The 18628-nt window shown below is 50.2% G+C and overlaps 9 protein-coding genes across 9 annotated transcripts; 5 read left to right on the top strand and 4 right to left on the bottom strand.

The window, feature by feature from the left end:
• Positions 1 to 332: 332 nt before the first annotated feature.
• Positions 333 to 2853, bottom strand: N7508_005193 (putative AP-1 adaptor complex subunit beta; the record flags this gene model as incomplete). Its single annotated transcript, XM_058463259.1, has 5 exons — positions 333 to 783; positions 836 to 2404; positions 2467 to 2598; positions 2681 to 2701; positions 2777 to 2853. The coding sequence occupies 5 exons, from the start codon at positions 2851 to 2853 to the stop codon at positions 333 to 335; spliced, it is 2250 nt and encodes a 749-aa protein (XP_058319737.1).
• A 298-nt stretch (positions 2854 to 3151) lies between these two features.
• N7508_005194 (DUF5310 domain-containing protein) lies at positions 3152 to 3419 on the top strand (the record flags this gene model as incomplete). Its single annotated transcript, XM_058463260.1, has 3 exons — positions 3152 to 3154; positions 3204 to 3281; positions 3333 to 3419. The coding sequence occupies 3 exons, from the start codon at positions 3152 to 3154 to the stop codon at positions 3417 to 3419; spliced, it is 168 nt and encodes a 55-aa protein (XP_058319738.1).
• A 130-nt stretch (positions 3420 to 3549) lies between these two features.
• N7508_005195 (putative transcriptional regulator) lies at positions 3550 to 4707 on the bottom strand (the record flags this gene model as incomplete). Its single annotated transcript, XM_058463261.1, has 2 exons — positions 3550 to 4389; positions 4459 to 4707. 2 exons carry the CDS (start codon positions 4705 to 4707, stop codon positions 3550 to 3552), a joined length of 1089 nt encoding a protein of 362 aa, XP_058319739.1.
• Positions 4708 to 5146: 439 nt separating this feature from the next.
• Positions 5147 to 5864, top strand: N7508_005196 (flavin-linked sulfhydryl oxidase; the record flags this gene model as incomplete). The annotated part of the gene is made up of 2 exons (XM_058463262.1): positions 5147 to 5310; positions 5378 to 5864. 2 exons carry the CDS (start codon positions 5147 to 5149, stop codon positions 5862 to 5864), a joined length of 651 nt encoding a protein of 216 aa, XP_058319740.1.
• A 492-nt stretch (positions 5865 to 6356) lies between these two features.
• Positions 6357 to 10261, bottom strand: N7508_005197 (coatomer subunit alpha; the record flags this gene model as incomplete). Its single annotated transcript, XM_058463263.1, has 5 exons — positions 6357 to 6611; positions 6664 to 9650; positions 9708 to 10027; positions 10088 to 10137; positions 10232 to 10261. 5 exons carry the CDS (start codon positions 10259 to 10261, stop codon positions 6357 to 6359), a joined length of 3642 nt encoding a protein of 1213 aa, XP_058319741.1.
• Positions 10262 to 10836: 575 nt separating this feature from the next.
• N7508_005198 (uncharacterized protein) lies at positions 10837 to 11532 on the top strand (the record flags this gene model as incomplete). Its single annotated transcript, XM_058463264.1, has 1 exon — positions 10837 to 11532. The coding sequence occupies one exon, from the start codon at positions 10837 to 10839 to the stop codon at positions 11530 to 11532; it is 696 nt and encodes a 231-aa protein (XP_058319742.1).
• A 186-nt stretch (positions 11533 to 11718) lies between these two features.
• N7508_005199 (uncharacterized protein) lies at positions 11719 to 13030 on the top strand (the record flags this gene model as incomplete). The annotated part of the gene is made up of 3 exons (XM_058463265.1): positions 11719 to 12626; positions 12684 to 12898; positions 12954 to 13030. 3 exons carry the CDS (start codon positions 11719 to 11721, stop codon positions 13028 to 13030), a joined length of 1200 nt encoding a protein of 399 aa, XP_058319743.1.
• A 440-nt stretch (positions 13031 to 13470) lies between these two features.
• Positions 13471 to 15133, top strand: N7508_005200 (esterase-like/phytase family protein; the record flags this gene model as incomplete). Its single annotated transcript, XM_058463266.1, has 3 exons — positions 13471 to 13733; positions 13799 to 14991; positions 15045 to 15133. The coding sequence occupies 3 exons, from the start codon at positions 13471 to 13473 to the stop codon at positions 15131 to 15133; spliced, it is 1545 nt and encodes a 514-aa protein (XP_058319744.1).
• A 364-nt stretch (positions 15134 to 15497) lies between these two features.
• On the bottom strand, positions 15498 to 16893 carry N7508_005201 (putative tubulin-specific chaperone c; the record flags this gene model as incomplete). Its single annotated transcript, XM_058463267.1, has 4 exons — positions 15498 to 15701; positions 15761 to 16486; positions 16540 to 16700; positions 16776 to 16893. 4 exons carry the CDS (start codon positions 16891 to 16893, stop codon positions 15498 to 15500), a joined length of 1209 nt encoding a protein of 402 aa, XP_058319745.1.
• Between the last annotated feature and the right edge of the window lie 1735 nt (positions 16894 to 18628).

Consider the following 18628-nt stretch of genomic DNA (forward strand, 5'->3'; position numbering starts at 1 on the left):
AAATTGCAACTGTACTCCGGTCACCTTATCACCGCTATTTATTGTTGTTTTTTTCCCCCTATATGTGAGTACATGTAAAGATGTTGTTGATACGCCATATGCAGGGACTATAGGACTTAGCCAAGCTTTACGCTTATCATGCAGCCAGAAATCAATATTTGAAAGGGCAAAGAAATGTACATGCGAACCTTTTGAATTCCGTTAGAAAGATGCAATCAAAATTAAACACATAAAGACACCAATCTATTTGTTCTGGCCAGATCCTCGCTTGCGAAACACCTGGATATAACACAACCTAGACCGTAGGGTGGACTAGACCTAACTATACCACTCTAGAAGAGTGACAAAATATCCTCGTTAGACTTCTTGGTCTGGTTGTTTTCCGAGGGAGGCGCAGGTGAGCTGTTCCCGGAGAGATCCAGACCACCAAATCCGTTCATCAGATCAGCGCTGACGCCGCCGTTACCGCCGCTCGATGAGGGCTGGGAGGGGCTTGACTCGCCAAACACGCCCAGTAGGTCATCCAGGTTGTTGCTGGATTGCGGTGCGGGAGCACCAACTGCAGGGGACTCGACACGCATGGGGGTGCCGCCCAGACCCTCAAGGCCGGACATGCCAGAAGAAGGCTGATCTTGCGCTGAGGCAGGGGCACCGCCGTCGAAATCGATGTCCAGCAGGTTCTCGACGTTGTTTTGTGCCTGCGCAGGTGCGGAAGAGCCAGAGACGGCTGCAGCGGCTGCCGCTGCAGCCAATGGGTTCTCGCGCGCGTTCTGGATTTGTTCCCTATGTATTGGTTAGCGAAATGTTAAGCAACAGGAAAATAATTGGTACGTACTCGATAGCAGCGCGCTGGACAGCATCGGCACCGAACCGGCCAGCACCGACGAATTGTTCTGGGGGCTTGTGGTAGACGGAAGACAGAGTTGACAGCTCGGTGAGGAGTTGATCGAGGAGTGTTGGTGGCAATGAGTGAATGGTGGTGATAATAGGAGGCTTCTCCGAGAGCACAATGTTCTTGGTAGCATTTGAATCGCTGGTGTTGGACAGAAGACGCCAGTAGATGTAGGCGCGGTCACGAACGTCAGGGTTGTCATTCTCGGCAGTGGCTGCCTGAAGGACACGCTGCACCAGACCTTGAGCCTTCTCAGGCCGCTTGAGGAAGAGCTTGACAACCGCGGTAAGAATCTGCAATTGGGTTGAAGAGAATTCTTCATTAAATCCGTCAACAAAGCCTCCCAGGATATCACCTGCATTGCTGATCTTCTCGGCGTATTCTCCAACAATCCAGATAAGGGCGGCTCTGGCATTAGGCTCATCCAGCTCATCAATGCACTGGCAGAGAGTGGGGATGATTCCTTCGTATCCGGGGTACTTCCGGAAAATGTCCTTGATGACAACGATCGCTTCTTGAACGACGTAGTTCACCTTGGTGTTGATAAGGTCCAGCAATGTGTTAACACAACGTTCACTGGCGCTCTCAATCTTGATGGCGACCTGTCCAATGGCCCGGACTGCTCGGCGGACAAAGTCCATATCAACTTCGAGAGCATATTCCTTCAATTCAGCCAGAAGCTGGTCCACATTGCGGTCATTTGCGATGCGCACCATAATCTCAAGCTTCTGGAACTTGACATATGGCGGGTCATTGTACTTGCAGAAGAATACACGGAGCTCCTTCTGGAGAATATCGGGCTGCTTCTGCAGCAAAAGATCAATGTTTCTCAATGCCACATATTGCACTTCAGGAGCCGAAGAAACCAGGGTGACCAATGGTGGGGCCATCTTCTTAAGGTAGTTCTTCGACAATTCAGGGTTAACGTTCTTCATATGTAAGAACACAGCCTTGACTGCCGCAAGAACCACACCGGAGTTAACGTGCTGGAACTGAGGCGCGACTCGTTCGCAAATGTGCTCCGACTCCTTAACATCAGCGGTCTTGTATTCGGCCAAGGTGGAGAGAATAGTGACGCGCCCCCATTCCGTGCACTCGTTCAATGCCATCAGCATCTTCCGTAGAGTGTTATTAGTAATTTGTAGGGCCTGCGTCTCAGGTGCCGTATGGGAAATCTCAGACAACGCAGTCACCGAGTTCGCCACAACCATTGGGTTGGGGTCACCGATCATCTCTTGGAGCATTTCCAAGAATCCGTTCTCGAGAGCCATTGCCGGGTTGAGGTCGAAAAGCTTGGCCACGCAAATCGCAGCGGTCTTGCGAACATAAGGCGACTCGTCTCGGAGGGTCTTGCGGAGAGGTTCTTCCATGTAGTCCACCATCTTTTCCACTCGAATACATCCCATTGTTCGGATTGCCAGCGCACGAATCAACGGGTTGGGATCTTCCGAGTCTTGTACGAAAGTGTTCACGGCGAGAATACATAGGTCAGGGTGGGATTTGGCGTAGTTCCTGCGAGTCGAATTCCACCGATCAGCAAACGTAGCCACGTTGAGGCGCGCCATGAAACCTACATGAGATAAAGGTAGACCAATTTCTTCTGCTCAAGATCGCCTGTGGCAATGTTTTTGAGCACATCTGGGAAAAGAGCTGAGACATCCTTGCCCAGGGTCATGGCCATAATCGTCTTTTGAATGGATTCCTTCCTGTTGTGCTGTCAGCCACCCATCCTCGCCCTACATCCCAGAGGTGCATCAAGGCTATCGAATGCTTTGCGGTTGGACATACCGTTCATAGGCATACTGGGAGCTGTGACATTGGTCAGTATCCTTGTTATTTCACCATGCCAAAGTGGCCAGCGCATTGTAGAGGGGGACCGCATACACAAGGCCAGCTCGCAATTCAAAGGTTTCTCCCTTGCGGGGCACCGCAAAGGCGCCGCGGATCTTGTTCATCGCCATGACGAAGTTGTAACAGCTTCAGCCACGACTAGGTCGTGCCTCCGCTCGGGGGTTGGAAGTCGGGCGTTGGGCGACTGCGGGGGGAATAGAGCTTCGCGGTCGCGCGGGTACGAGGAATATGGAAGTTATTGAAATATTCCTCTGAGCATTCGAATAAAAGAATGGTGGGGGGAGAGAAAGGAGAGATGGAGAGGGAGAGAAAGGATGATCGAAAGATGTCCACAAATGGCTTCTGGACCTCCCGCTCTTCTCCTTTTTGGAACCTCCGACTTCTACCCCAGATCTTGTCTACGTCTCAATGGTTAGCTCAACGCACACTGGCTACTGTGCCAAGACTGACATGTATGCAGGCTAATCTCCCTAACTTGCGTCGTCTCTTTGTTGAGGCCAGAACAGAGGCCGAGGAGAACGAATACTCGCGAACAGCTGTATGTGACCCTTGGAACAGGCCCACGACATATACTGATACTCTCTACTAGTTCTATAACCTTGTCCTTTTCATCTCTTCTGTCGCCGTCTTCAGTCTAGTGGCGCAGCGCATGAGCGGACCAAAGGCCGGGCGTTGATGGAATGTTATTATCCATATGTTTCGATTATGAAGTGTAAGTGAGATGGAACCAAAATTCAAGTCTCGACATTCAAACAGCCCAGCTGCTGAACACCCGAAGCCCGCTCATTACAAGCTGTGTGATAATATCAGCCGGACTCCTCGCCATCGCCCTCCAAGAACGCAAGCGCCTGCCGTCCCCGAGCGAGCCTGCGTCGGGGCTTCGCATCGCCATCCCCTTCCTCTTCGTCGCTCTTCGCACCCCATTGCATCGCACCCTGCTGAATCTGCTCCAAATCCGCTTTCAATTCCCGCGCTTCGCGAATCTGGTTGGCTTTTTCCTGAGATGGTCGGCCCTTCATCCCGGCATCGTCCAGCATCTCCTTAAGATGCTTGATCTTCGCCTTCGAAGTGTCATATGGAGCTAGCTCTTTCCCCCATAATTTGCGGATGCCACATTTGATTAGCCATCCCTGTAGCCGCTTGATTTCGGCCTGGTCTGGATCGAGATCCGCGTCTTTTGCTTTGGCCGCCTTGGGCGCTTTCTTCGCTTTGGTGGCAGCTCCATCTGCACTCTTTCGTTTGCGCGCGGGTTGAGGTTGAGGCTCATTGTCAAGGACCACCGACATCTCGCTTTCGGAGTCATCTTTCGCAGCTGGGGGCGGCTTAGGAGCATCGGATTCATTCTCAGACATATCTGAAACGTCAGACGCGACCATTTTGGGTTTTGGTACAGCTTTCTTGGCTGGTGCTTTGATTCGCTTCTTGGGCTTTGCGACTTCTTCGCTATCGTCGGATGCGACAGATGCGTCGTCCTGGTCGTCTTCCTCTGGCTCTGGTGTCTTCGTCTTCTGGCGCTTCCTGGGCTTGGGCGCACTCTCGGCCTTCGCTCGCTTATGAAGTGGGGTCTGTTTGGGCTTTGGGGAAGGAGATGGTGAGGCTTCGGCAGGTTGTGATCCAGCGTTATTCGCGGCGTTGTCTTGTCTTTCCTGTATGAGATTGAGATTAGCGTCGGTCCTAACATCAAAGCTTTACTCGCAATTGCGGCAATTTCTCACCACTTCGTCTCGGATGATCTCTTCACTCCGCGCTTTCCAGTCACTCGTAGATTTAAAGTATCCCTCTGTAAGCCCTAGCTGCTTCTCAACTGCAAGGCGCACGCGCTTCACGGTCAATTCCTCCATGTTGCCAGACTTGTATACTCCAGTAACACCGTCACGGAGACCCTTCGCAAGAGTCTGGTCAGAAGGAGCTGTAGGCGCAACATCCTCTTCCTCTGAGTCGGACATGGTATATTTTGGGGCCATGTTTATATCGTCTGATGGCAGTTGGAGGGGATCCTAGCGGGGTTGCGAGGACAGATTTATGTGACCTGGTGCCTTAGTTGAATTGTCAAGCGATATATGAAAGGAGTTCAGATGTGAGCTCAACTGAATCCAAACCGTCAGTAACTCCAATGCGCGTCGGGGAGCGCGCAAAGGATGACAAAGCGGGATCGAGATTGATCGGCATGACATTTCACCTGCGATCATTTACAACTGCTCCAAGGCTTGCCATTCTTTATTTCTGTGCTTGTTTACTGCAACATTCTCCTCCAGCGACTCTTACTGTTTTCTAATCCCTTGCCTGCCAACTCTCGCGCCGAAGTTCCGGCACTATTGCCTCTTTTTGCCTCCGCCCTTCTCCGCATACTCACACCACCAATCCCCATTTTTACGAGGAGATAAAGCATATAAGGAACCAGTCATGGCCGAAGTACCAAATGAGCTGCCCAATGCTCAATACAAAAGCGCTAGGAATATCTTCGCCCAACAATTCCCAGCAGCCGCAAGCTCATCGAAACAAGCTAGGGACGATGACTCGAAAGCCCCATTGCCCAAGGGCGTTGTCCTAGACAAAGACGGCAAGCCGTACGTATAGACTCAAGGACAGCATCAACTAACTATTCAACTATACCAAAACTAACCTCACCTCCAGCTGCCGCACCTGCACATCCGTCGCATCCTGGAAAGCCCTAACAAGACAAGCCAAAGCCGAAACTCCAGGCAACACAACAAAAACAACAACCTCAACGCCAGCCCTAGCAACATCATCATCGAACGAAACGTCCGCAGAATGCCCGCCGGACGTAGAACAACTAGGCCGTTCAACCTGGACACTCCTGCACTCGATGGCAGCAACATACCCCGAAAAGGCCAACACAGAACACCAAGACAACATGCGCGGATTTTTAAAGTTTTTCTCGAAGCTTTACCCGTGCTGGGTGTGCGCCGAAGATTTCCAGACTTGGATGGCGCATCCTAGTGGAAAGAATCAGCCACGGTTGGAGAGTCGGAAAGAGTTTGGGTGGTGGATGTGTGAGGCTCATAATGAGGTTAATCGGAAGCTGGGCAAGAAGGAGTTTGATTGTCGATTTTGGGAGGAGAGGTGGAGGACTGGGTGGAAGGATGGGAGGTGTGATTAGTTGGTATGGTGTAGAGATTGAGGGTGGTCTGTATGCCTGATGCTGTATGCTTATGGTGATTATGGTTTGTGCTGGTTTGAGATTCTCTCTACTTATCTTTTGGGATAACTTGTACATTAGATATACATGTTTTAGCAACTCGATATAAATTGTACATTTATACCTCCTATACATCTCACTATAGATCGTGCTACTTAGAGATCCACCGCTATGCATACTAGTTTCGTGGCCGTACAAGTCAGAACATAAAGGATGTAGGACTAAACATGTTCGCATACAAACTAGATCGCTAAGAAATTATAATCTTGGATACAAAAAGACATCTAGACAGGGGACTGTGCAGGAAGTTTTGTCTTTCTCCCAGCCAAAAAAAAAGCGCCGCCAAACACAACGTCTCCTCGTGCAGATGAAAAAGGAACCCGTTTTGTAACTTCATATCAAGAAGAAGAGAGGGGAAAAGGTAGAAAACCGTGAAGCTTCGTCATGCTGCAATTAAAATTGACTGGGGACGAACAGGCGCAGACCGCTGGCCGGCGCACCGATCTCCGTGACATCCGATACCCGGCAGACGCTGCCCTTGTACTGGGGGTGGTACTTGGCGCCGGTGAAGGGATCCGACACGCTGGGAGAGCCGCTGTAGATCGGGGTGTAGGAGGCGGCACAGATGTCAAACTCGGCGAAGGAGTCGAAGTCAATATCGATCTGGTCTTGCGGGTTGCGTTCGCATTGGGCTTTGATCTTCTTGGCCTGTTTTACTTAGTTAGAGTTGATATCAGGATAGTTGAGTTAAGAGTCTTACCTGATCCAAAAGCTTAGCGGAGCCGCCATTGGCCAGCATCCGGTTGGCAAAGCTCAAGGCGGAGGAGTAGTTGCGGTTGGCGAAGGCGAGCTTCATGGCAGCCATCAATGCCAGCTGGCGGTGAGCGACCTCAAGCTTGGGGATGGTGAAGTAGGCAGACAACTCGAGGCTGCGCTTGAGGTTCTCGGGGGTGTCGGTGGAAAGAGTACGACGCTCGAGCTCAATGGACATGGCGAGGATGTATTCCCGGGCAGTGGCAATGATCTTCTTTGCCTCCTCCACTTCAGCTTCGGATGAGACAGTGTTAATCAGGACAGAGTGAAGGACGTTCTTGAAAATAGTTACACCATCCTCAAGCTTGTTGGAGCGCATGGCGGCGTAACCCTCCTGCAAGTCTACATTGGCAATGGTCTCAAGGTCCCGAGGAATGATTGGGAGCATCTTGCGGGCATCAGTTTCCTCGACAGTTCTGCGAACGTAGTTGACGAGAGGGGGCAGGCCAGGAGTCGCGGGAAGATAGGTCTTGGATGCTTTGTAGATATCAAGGAATCGGCTCTTGAGAGGGGCGAATTGGACAGCACCGACTTGACGGTTCAGGAGTTGCATCGCAGTCTCGAAGGAGCCGGCAGCAACGTGATCAGCAGCGAGCGGGGAGTTACGAGCCCATAGGTCGGCCTCGGAGCTGCCTGCGCCAGCTTCGGCGCTTTCCACGTTGACAAAGTCGACATCCTCCTCAACATTGACATCATCTCCCATATCCCAGCCCGAAGCGTCTTCCTCATCATCCAGAGTTTCCCGAGCAAGAATGGCCTCTTGCTCCGCCTCCTCCTCAGCCTCGAAACCGTCTGCGCCAGCCTCGTCGTCTGCAGCACCAACCTCCCCAAGGAGTGCCTTTTCGAAGGAGGAGTGGCCAGCAGCCTTAACAGGCCAGTTGGACTTAAAGGTAGGCACAATGGGGTGTGCAACCTTCAGAGGTTGTTCGAGGGTAGGCAGACCGATTTGATCTTCGGTCAGACCACATGCCTCCAAAATTGACTCAGCTTCTTCGGTCAAACCGTGGGACTTGGCAGTGAGGTAGGCAAGAGGATACAAGTCCACTTCCTTGAACATCTGGATTCGGTCCTCAACGTCTCCCCGGTAGATGGCGTTTTGGAAGCGGGAAGTAAAGTCGCCACGGTGTTCCGCGATCTTGGCCATACGAGAGAGCTTCTCCTGGTCACCTGTGGCCAGGTAAAGGAAGGAGAGCTTGTCGAAGTTACGCTGCTTTTGGTAAGTCATTTCTACGGTCTGGTGGTTACCGTGAGCCAAGGCCTCGGCTCCCAATCTGTTCCAGAAGTTGGGGCGGTCCAACTCGCGAGCCATCTCGGTGGCAACTTCGAGGTTACCACACTCGACTGCAAGGTCGAAACGGGTCTGAGGGTCCTGGACGAACTGCAGAGCGATCTCGGGGTAGCCCTTCTTCTGCAGGTAAGAGATGATGCTCTGACCAACCAGACTGGAGGTCTTGATAATCTGAAGCATCTCATCGTAATTCCGCTTGACCAAGGAGAGTTTGAATCGGTATTCAGTCGGGTCAATCACTAGGACGCGGGGAGTGGCGTTACGGTCCAGGGCGTAGACATTGCGACCCTTCACGCGTACGAGGTAGACGGTCTGGTCGAGGGTGCGGATGATACCGTTGTCACCGTTGAGGAGCGAGTACTTGATGTGGTTGAGGGTAGAGTAGAGCAGTACACCGGCATCGTCCCAAGTGGCGCTCTTGATGCGAATGGTCTCATGCAAGGTGCTCACCTGCTCAAGAGTCTTGGTAACGATGGTCACATTATGCTTGCTGAGCAAAGCGCAGTACAGTCCATCGTTAGACCAAACCACATACTTCACACCGCTAACAGCAAGCTCTGCAAGCTGCTTCTTTTGTTGGATATCGAAGAGAGAGACATGCGTAGGGGTAATGAAGAGGAGGCATCCAGTGCCACCAAAGTAGATGTCAGTCGTGCCAGCGGGTGCCTTAATTGTCTTGGTTGTGGAGTTGCTGAGATCCTTGATATCGACCTGCTGGGTAGAGGGGTTGAAGACGGCAAACCGGTTACGGGCAACAAAGACTGCCGATGTAGCCTGTCCACGCTTCACGTCTGTGGGCTCGATCGCACCGGTAGCGTCCCGGGGCAGGTGAATCAACTCATATGTTCCATTGTCGGCGGGCGAGGTGACCAGAATGGCACGCTCAGCGGGGTTGTAAGAAACGGTACGGGGAGGGACCCAAGGGGAGCCCAGCTTGCGTAGTGAGAGCATTGGCGGCGACTCAACGTTCTTGGCGAAATCGTATGACTTGACGTGCTTCTCCTTTGTGATGTAGAAGAGCTGGTTCTGGTAAATGGCGGACGCAGGGCGCTCCCGCTCGAGCTTGAAGACCATAACACCAGTGTCGTGGCCTGCAGCGAACAAGTTCATCTCAGGGTGGGCAGCGATAACCCAGAATCGGTCAAGGTCGCGCTTGAAAGACTGGACGGAAGTACGCTTGTTAAGATCCCACACACGGATAGTCTTGTCTTCGCCAACGGAGAGGATGAGGTCCTGGTGGGGGTGGAACAGAGCAGCAGAGGCATTCTGGAAGTGACCGCGGCAAGTATCAACCTCCCAGGCCTTGGTATCGCTCATCCGCCAGAGCTTGATCAATCGGTCGTCGCCAGCCGATACAATCAGAGGAAGTGTGGGGTGGAACGACACCCAGTTCACACCACGGTCGTGACCCTCCAACACAAACTTAACAACTGCGTCGGTATTCCCAAACATATCGGCTTGGTTAGGGTTGGCTCGTGCCATCTGGTCTTCGAACGAAATCGAGGTCGGTGCTGAGTGCTTCTTCCGCAGGCCGGAGATGTCCCAAATGCGAACGGACTGGTCCAATGAGGCGGAGGCGATGAGATCCTCGGTGGGATGGAACTGAGCGCACATAACATAGTGGTTGTGACCGGTCATCGTACAGACTAGAGAAAACAAGAGCGTTAGTCAATGTCCGCGCAGCGGATTCTGGGGGCTCGTACTGAGTGACCGATTTTGCCAGTTCCAGATTCTAATTGTCTGATCATCGGAGGCAGACAAGATCCAAGGGAGCTCGGGGTGGAAGAACACTGTGCGCACATAATCCAAGTGGCCGTTCAATGTGAACAAGCACCTCCGAGTCTGGTAGTTCCAGACCTTAATCTTGTAATCGTCACCGCCAGACACAAACAGGGGCTGGGTCGGGTGGAAATCAATGCCTCGCACGGGGCCATCGTGTTCTTCGAATCGGTCAATGAGAGTCCCCATACGGTAGTCCCATAGCTGGATGGTGGAAGAGTGGAGAGAAACGAGAATCCATGGCCTGTTTCGAGGTCAGTTCGGATGCTTCGACGTGTAGGTGTCCCTCCGCGGAATCACTGACCGTTTGGGATGGAATGCGATTCCCTTGGCTCTGGAGGATTTGGACTCAAACTGGAAGGGAAATTATGGTTAGCATCTCCAATTGACCGTGCAAACATCTGCTGATGGCGCGACGATGGCTCCGAGGCCATTGGGAGGGGCGTACCTTTGTGAGCATGTTTGGAGAGGACTGCATCTTGACGACTTGGCCGGAGCCGCACTTTGAAGTAGCAAGCTCCGCACACTAGATAATAAGTAAGAGCAGGGGTGACCACCGCATCCACTGCCTAAAAAAAGAAGGTAGAGCAAAGGTAAACACGTTGGACGGTTGGTGAAGCAGTAAACTAAACGTGGACTCTACTCAAGCGAATGCCACGGCCAATCATGCTTCCGGGCGGTGAGCGGTCAGGGGAAGCTCGACTACGACTTGGTTCACTTTATTTAGATCTTAAGATCAGGGTCTATTATATGTTTAGTTAAATCATTTAGTTAAACAGAAGTGAATCACTTGGTCTATTTAACCCAACTTTGTGGAGTTGCTCCCCATGTCCTCCCCATGCTCTCCCCGCGGAAGCATCTGGAAGACCCTGATGTTATGGAACCACAGCTTTCTTAGATGTTCCATCTGTTGCTTTCGACGCTATGTTTGTCGAGACTTGAAGTTTATTTGGCTTGACTCTATCCTTTTCCCTATTTAGAAATCTCACTATGTTTGCAACATCTCCTGTCCACACCTATATTTAGCCATCTTGGTCGAGACCCCGATCTACAATGGAGGGTCTTTGTATGACCGATCCCACCATCGGTGTTTCCAAACATGATCACAACACACCCTTTGAGGAAACCCCAAAGTTGAGTCCTTTTGATCCCACAGGACTCGTAACAGATGAGAGTGGCCACAGTGTCACCGACTCGGAGCCCTCGACACCTACAAACGACATCGACTCGTTCGAAAAGAATGGAAACCATGACAGCCATGACAGCCAAGTCATTAGGCCATATGCCATCGAGGAGCCGGATGACGAACCGGATGCCACATTGCCGAGGCACGATCTACCATGTCTACCAGACCGTTTCGAACGCTGGCAGCGAGACTTGAGAGATTACATGACCGGCTTGAACGTTCGGCCTGAAAACAGCAATGGAACCAAGTATCCTGTCATGCGAAAGAGAGGACAGAAGAGAAAGTCCGCATCTATTGCGAGCTCTATACATTCCCACTCTGGTTCTCATTCCTTCAGGCGACGAACTACATCGGCAGAGCCCCATCAACAAGCGAATGATTATAGCCATAAAAGACATCGAGGATGCAGCGAAGAGCCTCAGCACCACTATGACACTGATTCGTTCCACACTTTCAGGGAGCCCAAAACGAATGAAAGTTCAAGTTCCGAAGCCCCAACGCCCGATCTTAGCAGTGCCGAGACCATGAACGATTCTGCAGCTGATGAGATGGACATTGACTGATCTACAATGTCTCATTGTTTCTGCATCATCAAGTCGGCATGACGCGTGACGATTTCAAACGAAGTATAAATGACGTCATATACATCTCATGATGGAACTGGTTGAGTTGCACGTTGACTCCTCAACTTCGTTCTTCTTCATCCATTTTCGTTAAGTCCATCAATATTGTGACTTTTATCAGATACCATGGCTACACGAACATCATCGCGACGTGCGGCTCAGAAGGCCAAGGAAGCCATTGCGACCTCTGCCGAGCCGTCTAAAGCGGCTTCCCAAGGCACCAAGCGGAAGGCTGTAACCGAGAAAGCTCCAAAGCTCAAGAAAGAGAGGACCGAAGATGTGAAACCAGAAGACATCAAATCAGAACAAAAGCTGGAAGAAGTAGCACCGAGCGCAATGGAAATTGCCCCCCCAACGCCAGAGTCAGTCAAAGCACCAAATGAAACGGACAAGATATCTGGAACCCAGCCCGATGAAAAGCCGTTCAAGCAAACGGAAAGCATTGATGCGGGCATCCGTAAGTCCGAGGCAAGAGAAGACGTGGTACCCTCCATCATCCTCGAGAAGGGTTTCATATACTTCTTCTTTCGACCACGCGTCAACATAGAAGAGCCCCACGGCATTGAAGACATTGCCCGAAACTTCTTCGTGCTGCGTCCAACCCCATTAGGCGCAAAATTCGATCACGGCCAAGGCCCCGTGGCTAAAGACGCCCAGTGTCGCTTGATGATACTTCCGAAGAAGAAATTCCCAACATCTGGCAGGGAGAGATATATGGGCTTTGTCGAGAAGTCTGGCCAATCTATGCAAGCACTACATGAAAAATTCATTGCTGGAAAGACATACCAGACCAAGACTATGGGTGAACGTCACACCGAGGAAGCCACACCTTACGCGGAAGGTGTCTACGCGATTACCTCCACACCGCGAGCCTCCCATCTTGCGTATATCCTGACCATCCCTGCTGAATTGGGAGCTGTTCAAGAAGAGTTTGGTCTTTATGAACGCGGAAGTTGGCTTGTTCAGTCTAAGAATCCTAAGTATCCTGGTCCACCGATTGGGCAGTTACCAAAGGACCCAGAGTATCCCCAGTCGTAAGCACGGCCTTATTTCGCGAAGAGAAGATCTTTTTGTTAACCCATTCTTATTAGGGTACTTGAAAAGTTCGGAGATCTCCGATGGGTGCCTCTGAAACCAGAATTCTTGGACTATTCAAACGCCCAATTTCTTATGATCGGCGCGGCGCAGAATACTCTTGGTAAAGCCGCTACTTCACAGGGTGAGAAATCGCCTCACGAAGAGGAGCCCGGTGAGGAGTTAGAGAAATTGGAAGGTGAAAATGAAGAACGAATCCATGCTCTACAGGGTATGTTCCTGCGTCGATCATCAACTGACTCTGCTCAATGCTGACATACATGTAGGAGACGCAACTGTCTACCAAGACCTGGGATATGACGCGAAAAGTTACCCGAAAATGCCGACAACTTGGAACACTTGAGGGTAAACACCTCCAAAGTGGGTATGAATTAATTCGAGATCTAGTATATCCCCATGATGTAATCAAATATCAATTTAATAAGTGGAATACCTTTTTCGAGAGAACATGAGCACATATCATAGCCAAACGTGGCACCGGAGCCTCCGTACACCAGGCTCAGATAGCGCGTTAGGCATTGCCTACCAACCAGGGCAATGATTGGCATAGATCAAGATCAAAGCTGACTCGAACAATATTCCAGTGTGTAATGATCCCTGCAGGTCCGATCAGCGAATGACGCACGGCATGACCTGCACGTTGTGTGGTGTTTAGTTCGTTGCACTAACAAGGAATAGTTGCCAATGCGATGTCGGAGGACGATCTACAACGTATGATGCAACATAAATATGAAGGAACTCGCACCTCGTAATCGACACAGATCGATTTAAATCATCATCAACATGAAGTGGACATTCCTGTTTTCACTTCTGTCTGCGACAGCCCAGGCAGCTGAACATGTCGTCAACCAGACGACTTGCGCCGGAACGACATACAAATATACCGGTCTTGCGGGCTATGGATACATTCCTTCGAATGCTACAGACAAATATGGTGATACGATCGGAGGAATTGGCAGTTCAATTGCTATTGACCAATCATCCTGGCACAAGACTGGACTGGACAAGTACTCAGGAATAGTCTATACACTCCCAGATCGAGGCTGGTAAGCCAGGATATACTAACAACAACCCGAATCCAAAACAAAGCCCCCAATCTAACAAAACCCAGGAACACAAACGGCACGCTAAATTTCCAATCACGCATCCACAAATTCACCATAACCCTAAAACTAGCAGCAAACGCAAGCGCCAACAACCCATCGCCCCCAAACATAAATCTAAAATACCTCGACACAATCCTCCTAACAGACCCAACCGGTGCAGCAACAACAGGTCTAGATGCCGACATAACAGGAGCCGCCAATTTCCCCGGCTTCCCCCCACTCCCAGTATCAACCTACAAAGGAAACGGCTACGGCGGAGCCGGACTAGGCGGGAAGCGAGTATCCCTCGACACAGAAGGTCTAGCACTGGACACACAAGATGGTGGGTTCTGGATCTCCGATGAATATGGACCATATATATACAAGTTCAACGCACATGGACGCATGCAACACGCCATCCAGCCACCGCAGGCATATCTCCCGCGCCGGAATGGAACGATCAGCTTTAATGCCGATTCAGCGCCTCTTTATGATCCCAGCTTGGTGCCTGTGCCTGTGGATACTGATTCTGGACGGGATAATAACCAGGGACTGGAGGGGTTGACGCTTTCGCGTGATGGAAGGACTTTGTATGCTCTTATGCAGAGTGCGCTTGATCAGGAGGGCGGGCCTGGGAAGACGACAAGGAGGCCAGCTCGGTTGCTTGTTTATAATGCTGGGCGACGGGGTGAGCCTCTGCTTGTGGGTGAGCATGTTGTTAACCTGCCTACTTATCTTGATTATTCGAAGAAGGATGCTGCCAAAGCTGTTCGTGTTGCTGGGCAGTCTGAGATTCATCAGTTGGATACTGGGGATTTCTTGATTTTGGCTAGGGATTCGGGCTTTGGGAGGGGGCAGGATGAGAGTCGGTCTGTTTATCGGCATGCAGATGTCTTTTCGGTGAAGGGGAGTACTGGTGTTACTGATTTGAAGGGGAAGAAGAATTATGATGATGCTACTGGGGCGATTGCTTCGTCTGAGGGTGTTTTGTTCGAGGGGATTGTTCCGGCTGAGTATTGCTCGTTTGTGGATTATAACGTGAATTCGGAGCTGGGGAAGTTCCGTCTTCATAATGGTGGTCCTGTTGATGAGTTCTTACTTAATGAGAAGTGGGAGAGTCTGGCGGTTGTGCCGGTGAATCCTTCGTGTTCATCTGGGGCTGGGGAGAAGGAGTACTTCTTGTTCAGTTTCAGTGACAACGATTTCATCACTCAGGATGGTGTGTATTTCAACTGTTGCGATCAAGTAGGTCGATGGCTAACAGTTTACTAGGACACATGAACTTTGGAAAGTTCGATTACAAGGACGAGTCAGGCTACCACCTTGACACTCAAGTTCTGGCATTCAAGTTGAAGTTCTAGAGGTAACTTTGGCCTCAGTTTCACTATTGAGGAGAACAGAAGGGATTTCTACTGTCACACTGTAAGAACAGACATCCCTCTTCATTGTTATCTTAGATTCCAGTCAATAGTTACAAATACATCACAGAGCCTAGCGTGGACGGAAGCCATCATCAGTATCCACCGAAATAGATCGCAAATATTCATAGATGAATACTACCCCTAAAATAAAAGTGAGTGGAAATTGGTGTTTGAAGTGAAATGAGGACCCGTAGGATGTCGTGAAAGAGTGCGGAGATCGAAGGCTTGGCCCCAATAGGAAAATAAGATTTGATAGAGCTTTCGAAGAAGTGCGACATTTAAATCGTTTCATCTCGTGAGATTATCATTTGATGAGGTTGATGGCGTGCAAGATGTCCTCGAGAGACCATCCCGGCCCGCCAGGAACAATCTCTGCCCAGACCTCTTCCGGGACTGCGTCATTGGGATCAAGTAGGCTCCAATTAGGACTCGGTTCAGGCTTAATCCATTTGAAATCTTCAACCTGGCTCCAGCGGTCTTCATGATCAGGGCGGTCATGGTTCAATGCCTATAATGTCGAGTTAGTATGGCTGGTAGGAAAGGGAGAGCCTCAAAAGGAACACTGACATAAGCCTTGGGAATCCGACCAAATCGAATATCAGAGCAGTCTTCGATAATGGGATTACTGGAGCAGCTGAGGTAGACATCCACGTTTTTGCAGTTGTGCATCCGGAATTGACGGCATGAAACAACCATGACAGTATTCTGAACATCTGTTATGTGGGCAGGACCGTTCACTTGACCGCAGACCAGCAAGCTTTCCTTGATACCCTTGGCGGTAAGACTGGCATACGGCTTGCCATTGGCAGTGGGAATGGACATGTCAACAATGCAGTGTTCCAGTGAGGTGATAGAAGCGGGGACTGTGGAGGTCGATCCGGAGGATGGGAGCATGATATGCAGGCCATAATGGTCGTCGACAGATACAGAGGAAACGCCTATGGCGGCAAAAGGACCGGCTTTGTCCGAGTGAGGCTTTGTTGCGAAATTATCAACAGCACTGGGCGGGAATGAGGTGGGTGCGCATTCCGGTCGTTCCTGTTGATTTTGCTGCCTATCCGGTTCGTTGAGCGGAGTGGAAGGATAGTTAGGTGTCTGGTTTGCAGACGAACTGACGGACGAGGCGCCGGGAGAACGATATCCAGGGATGCTGAGCCGACCCGCAGCTGCCATTGTGGCGGCGTCAGACAGAGAAATGGCAGAGGCGTTCTTCTTGGTCTTGAAGCTGAACTTCGAACGGGGCTCGAAGGCGGCACGTGTCTCACTCAGTCGGTCCTGCAAAGCTTTGATTGCCTATAAAGGGATCAGCTGTATACACATGGAAAAATGCCTTCAATGTTGCATACCTCTGCATATACCCTCTGGTCGTAAGTGGGGATATAGCTTGCTGCATCTTTGACTTCGTTTGATAAACGCACGATACCTGCCAGACAGTGGTCTGTTGCGTCTACGCGTTCACCACCTACAAGCGATGTGTCGGCGAGGTTGTCCATCTTTTGTTGTAGGTCTAAATCCCATATCACATTAGTCAGAGGCTGCTTTGTCTTGAGTCGTGGACATAATGGAGCACAGCGGATCATACCTGTAATCTCATGCTGGAAGTAGCGGAAGAAGCGCTCCTTGAGAGATATGTCGGATTTGGAGACGGTCTGGTTGTCCGCCGACAACCGACGGTTGTATTGTAACTCAGCTTCGGCCATGATGGATGAAGAGGAAGTGCAGGTTAAGAAAGAAGTTCGGAGGTCAAGAGTTGTATTACGTGAAATATAGCAATGACGTCGAATCAGCGAATCATACCACCCCGCAGGGATATGAGTTCCTTGTCAGTATGGGGGAATGAAACAGGTCCGTTAATATCCCCGCATTACACTTCAACACTTCAAGCCACAAACGCAAACCCCAAAGTACAACGTATGCTTTTCTGGAGTAGGGCTGAATTGAAATATATCCACTTGGGCAGTTCTCTGCAGGACTGATTGGTCTCGGGTTGACGCGTGAATCATCTCCATTCGTGACGTCGATCATCCCGCATTTCTTCGGAGCCTCGATGATCCGGTCAGGCAGTAAGGCATGAATTTCGTTGCCTGTTTTTGAATCTTTGCCTCAATCCTCCGTAAGTTATTTTCTTCTGGAGACAGTATGATGTGAGGCTCTACTATAGTGCGCTGTGGACTTGCTGCTTATTCTGAACATAAGACAAGCTTTTACCAAATTATATAGGGTCAGTCCCTTGGGATATATATTTTGAATATCCCTGTTATACTCATCCTGCTTGGACATTTTTTTCTCTCAATTTTCTGCCTCCTTTTTACACGTCTGTCTGTCTGTCTGTCTGTCTGTTTTGCTTGCTGTTGTCTATGTCAATACAACACTCAAATAACTCTAGCAAATGAAGCTAGGCATGATAAGTGATCCATTGATAAGAAGTTTAGGCCGACAAGAGGAGGTGTATAGATACAAGGATCAGGAGGCGGAGGGAGTAGAAGCCTTCTTACCAGATAGATTGGGACAGATGATGGATGAACATGACAGATTTCTTCATGTCTCCCTGTATCTACCTTCAGAGCCTCTACCAGACGTTTCGTGCTCCCCTGGCTTTCATGAAATAAATATAGACGATGGTCCACTGTAACAGTCGCGGTACATACCTTTTTCTCAGTAGTACAGTATACCGAGTGATCCTCAGTTTCAGAAGAAAATAGCCCTTCCCAGCAAGTGACCCACGGATCACTACATGAAGATCATCTCAGCCTATTAAACAAATGACATGGGACCCTGTGCTTAATACCAAGCTTTGAGGTAATACGACGGAGAAAGGACCAATCCAGATCTTGTTATGTTTGGTCAACGTCAGTTTAAGGTTGCTGTTAGGATAAGATTGTATGTTTGGGATCGAACAGTCTACCAAGAGTGTGTGCGTAATCTCAGCGTGAAACAGCGCTACGTTTATCAAGTAAGTTTGGATGATCTTTCCCCGCAAGCGTTTTCCCGCGAATGTTCACCTATGGCTAAGGCTTGTATTAGAAAGGATCTTCTACGCCGACTATATAGGGAATGCGATGCGGGTGACCATAGAACGAGACACAACGTTGTATTGCTGCACTCAACCTGCTTGGCATTTTCCCGTGTTAGGTTGTGGTCTCTTGGTTGAACTCTAAGAAAGTAGGTAGTGAGATCTGCCGTATGTTGATACACCCTATAAAGCCAGCATACTTGGTCCAAAGAAATAGCACGGCATCTCAAATCTTAAGTTCATCTCACCTGAGTAAGCATTCTATAAAAGATGAAGCCTTGTTCTATAGCTTTCTATATGTTGAATCTCGCACTATGCTGCTTCTCGCTTACAAAAGCTCCTTTTTCAAGCTATGAACGAGTTGAACAACTGGAGAATGTACCGGAGGGCTGGTCGAAGGGTAGCAGGCCTTCAGCTTCAAC

Source organism: Penicillium antarcticum (assembly GCF_028974205.1).
Source record: "Penicillium antarcticum strain IBT 31339 chromosome Unknown utg000005l_segment0_segment0, whole genome shotgun sequence".
Taxonomy (NCBI): Eukaryota; Fungi; Ascomycota; class Eurotiomycetes; order Eurotiales; family Aspergillaceae; genus Penicillium; species Penicillium antarcticum.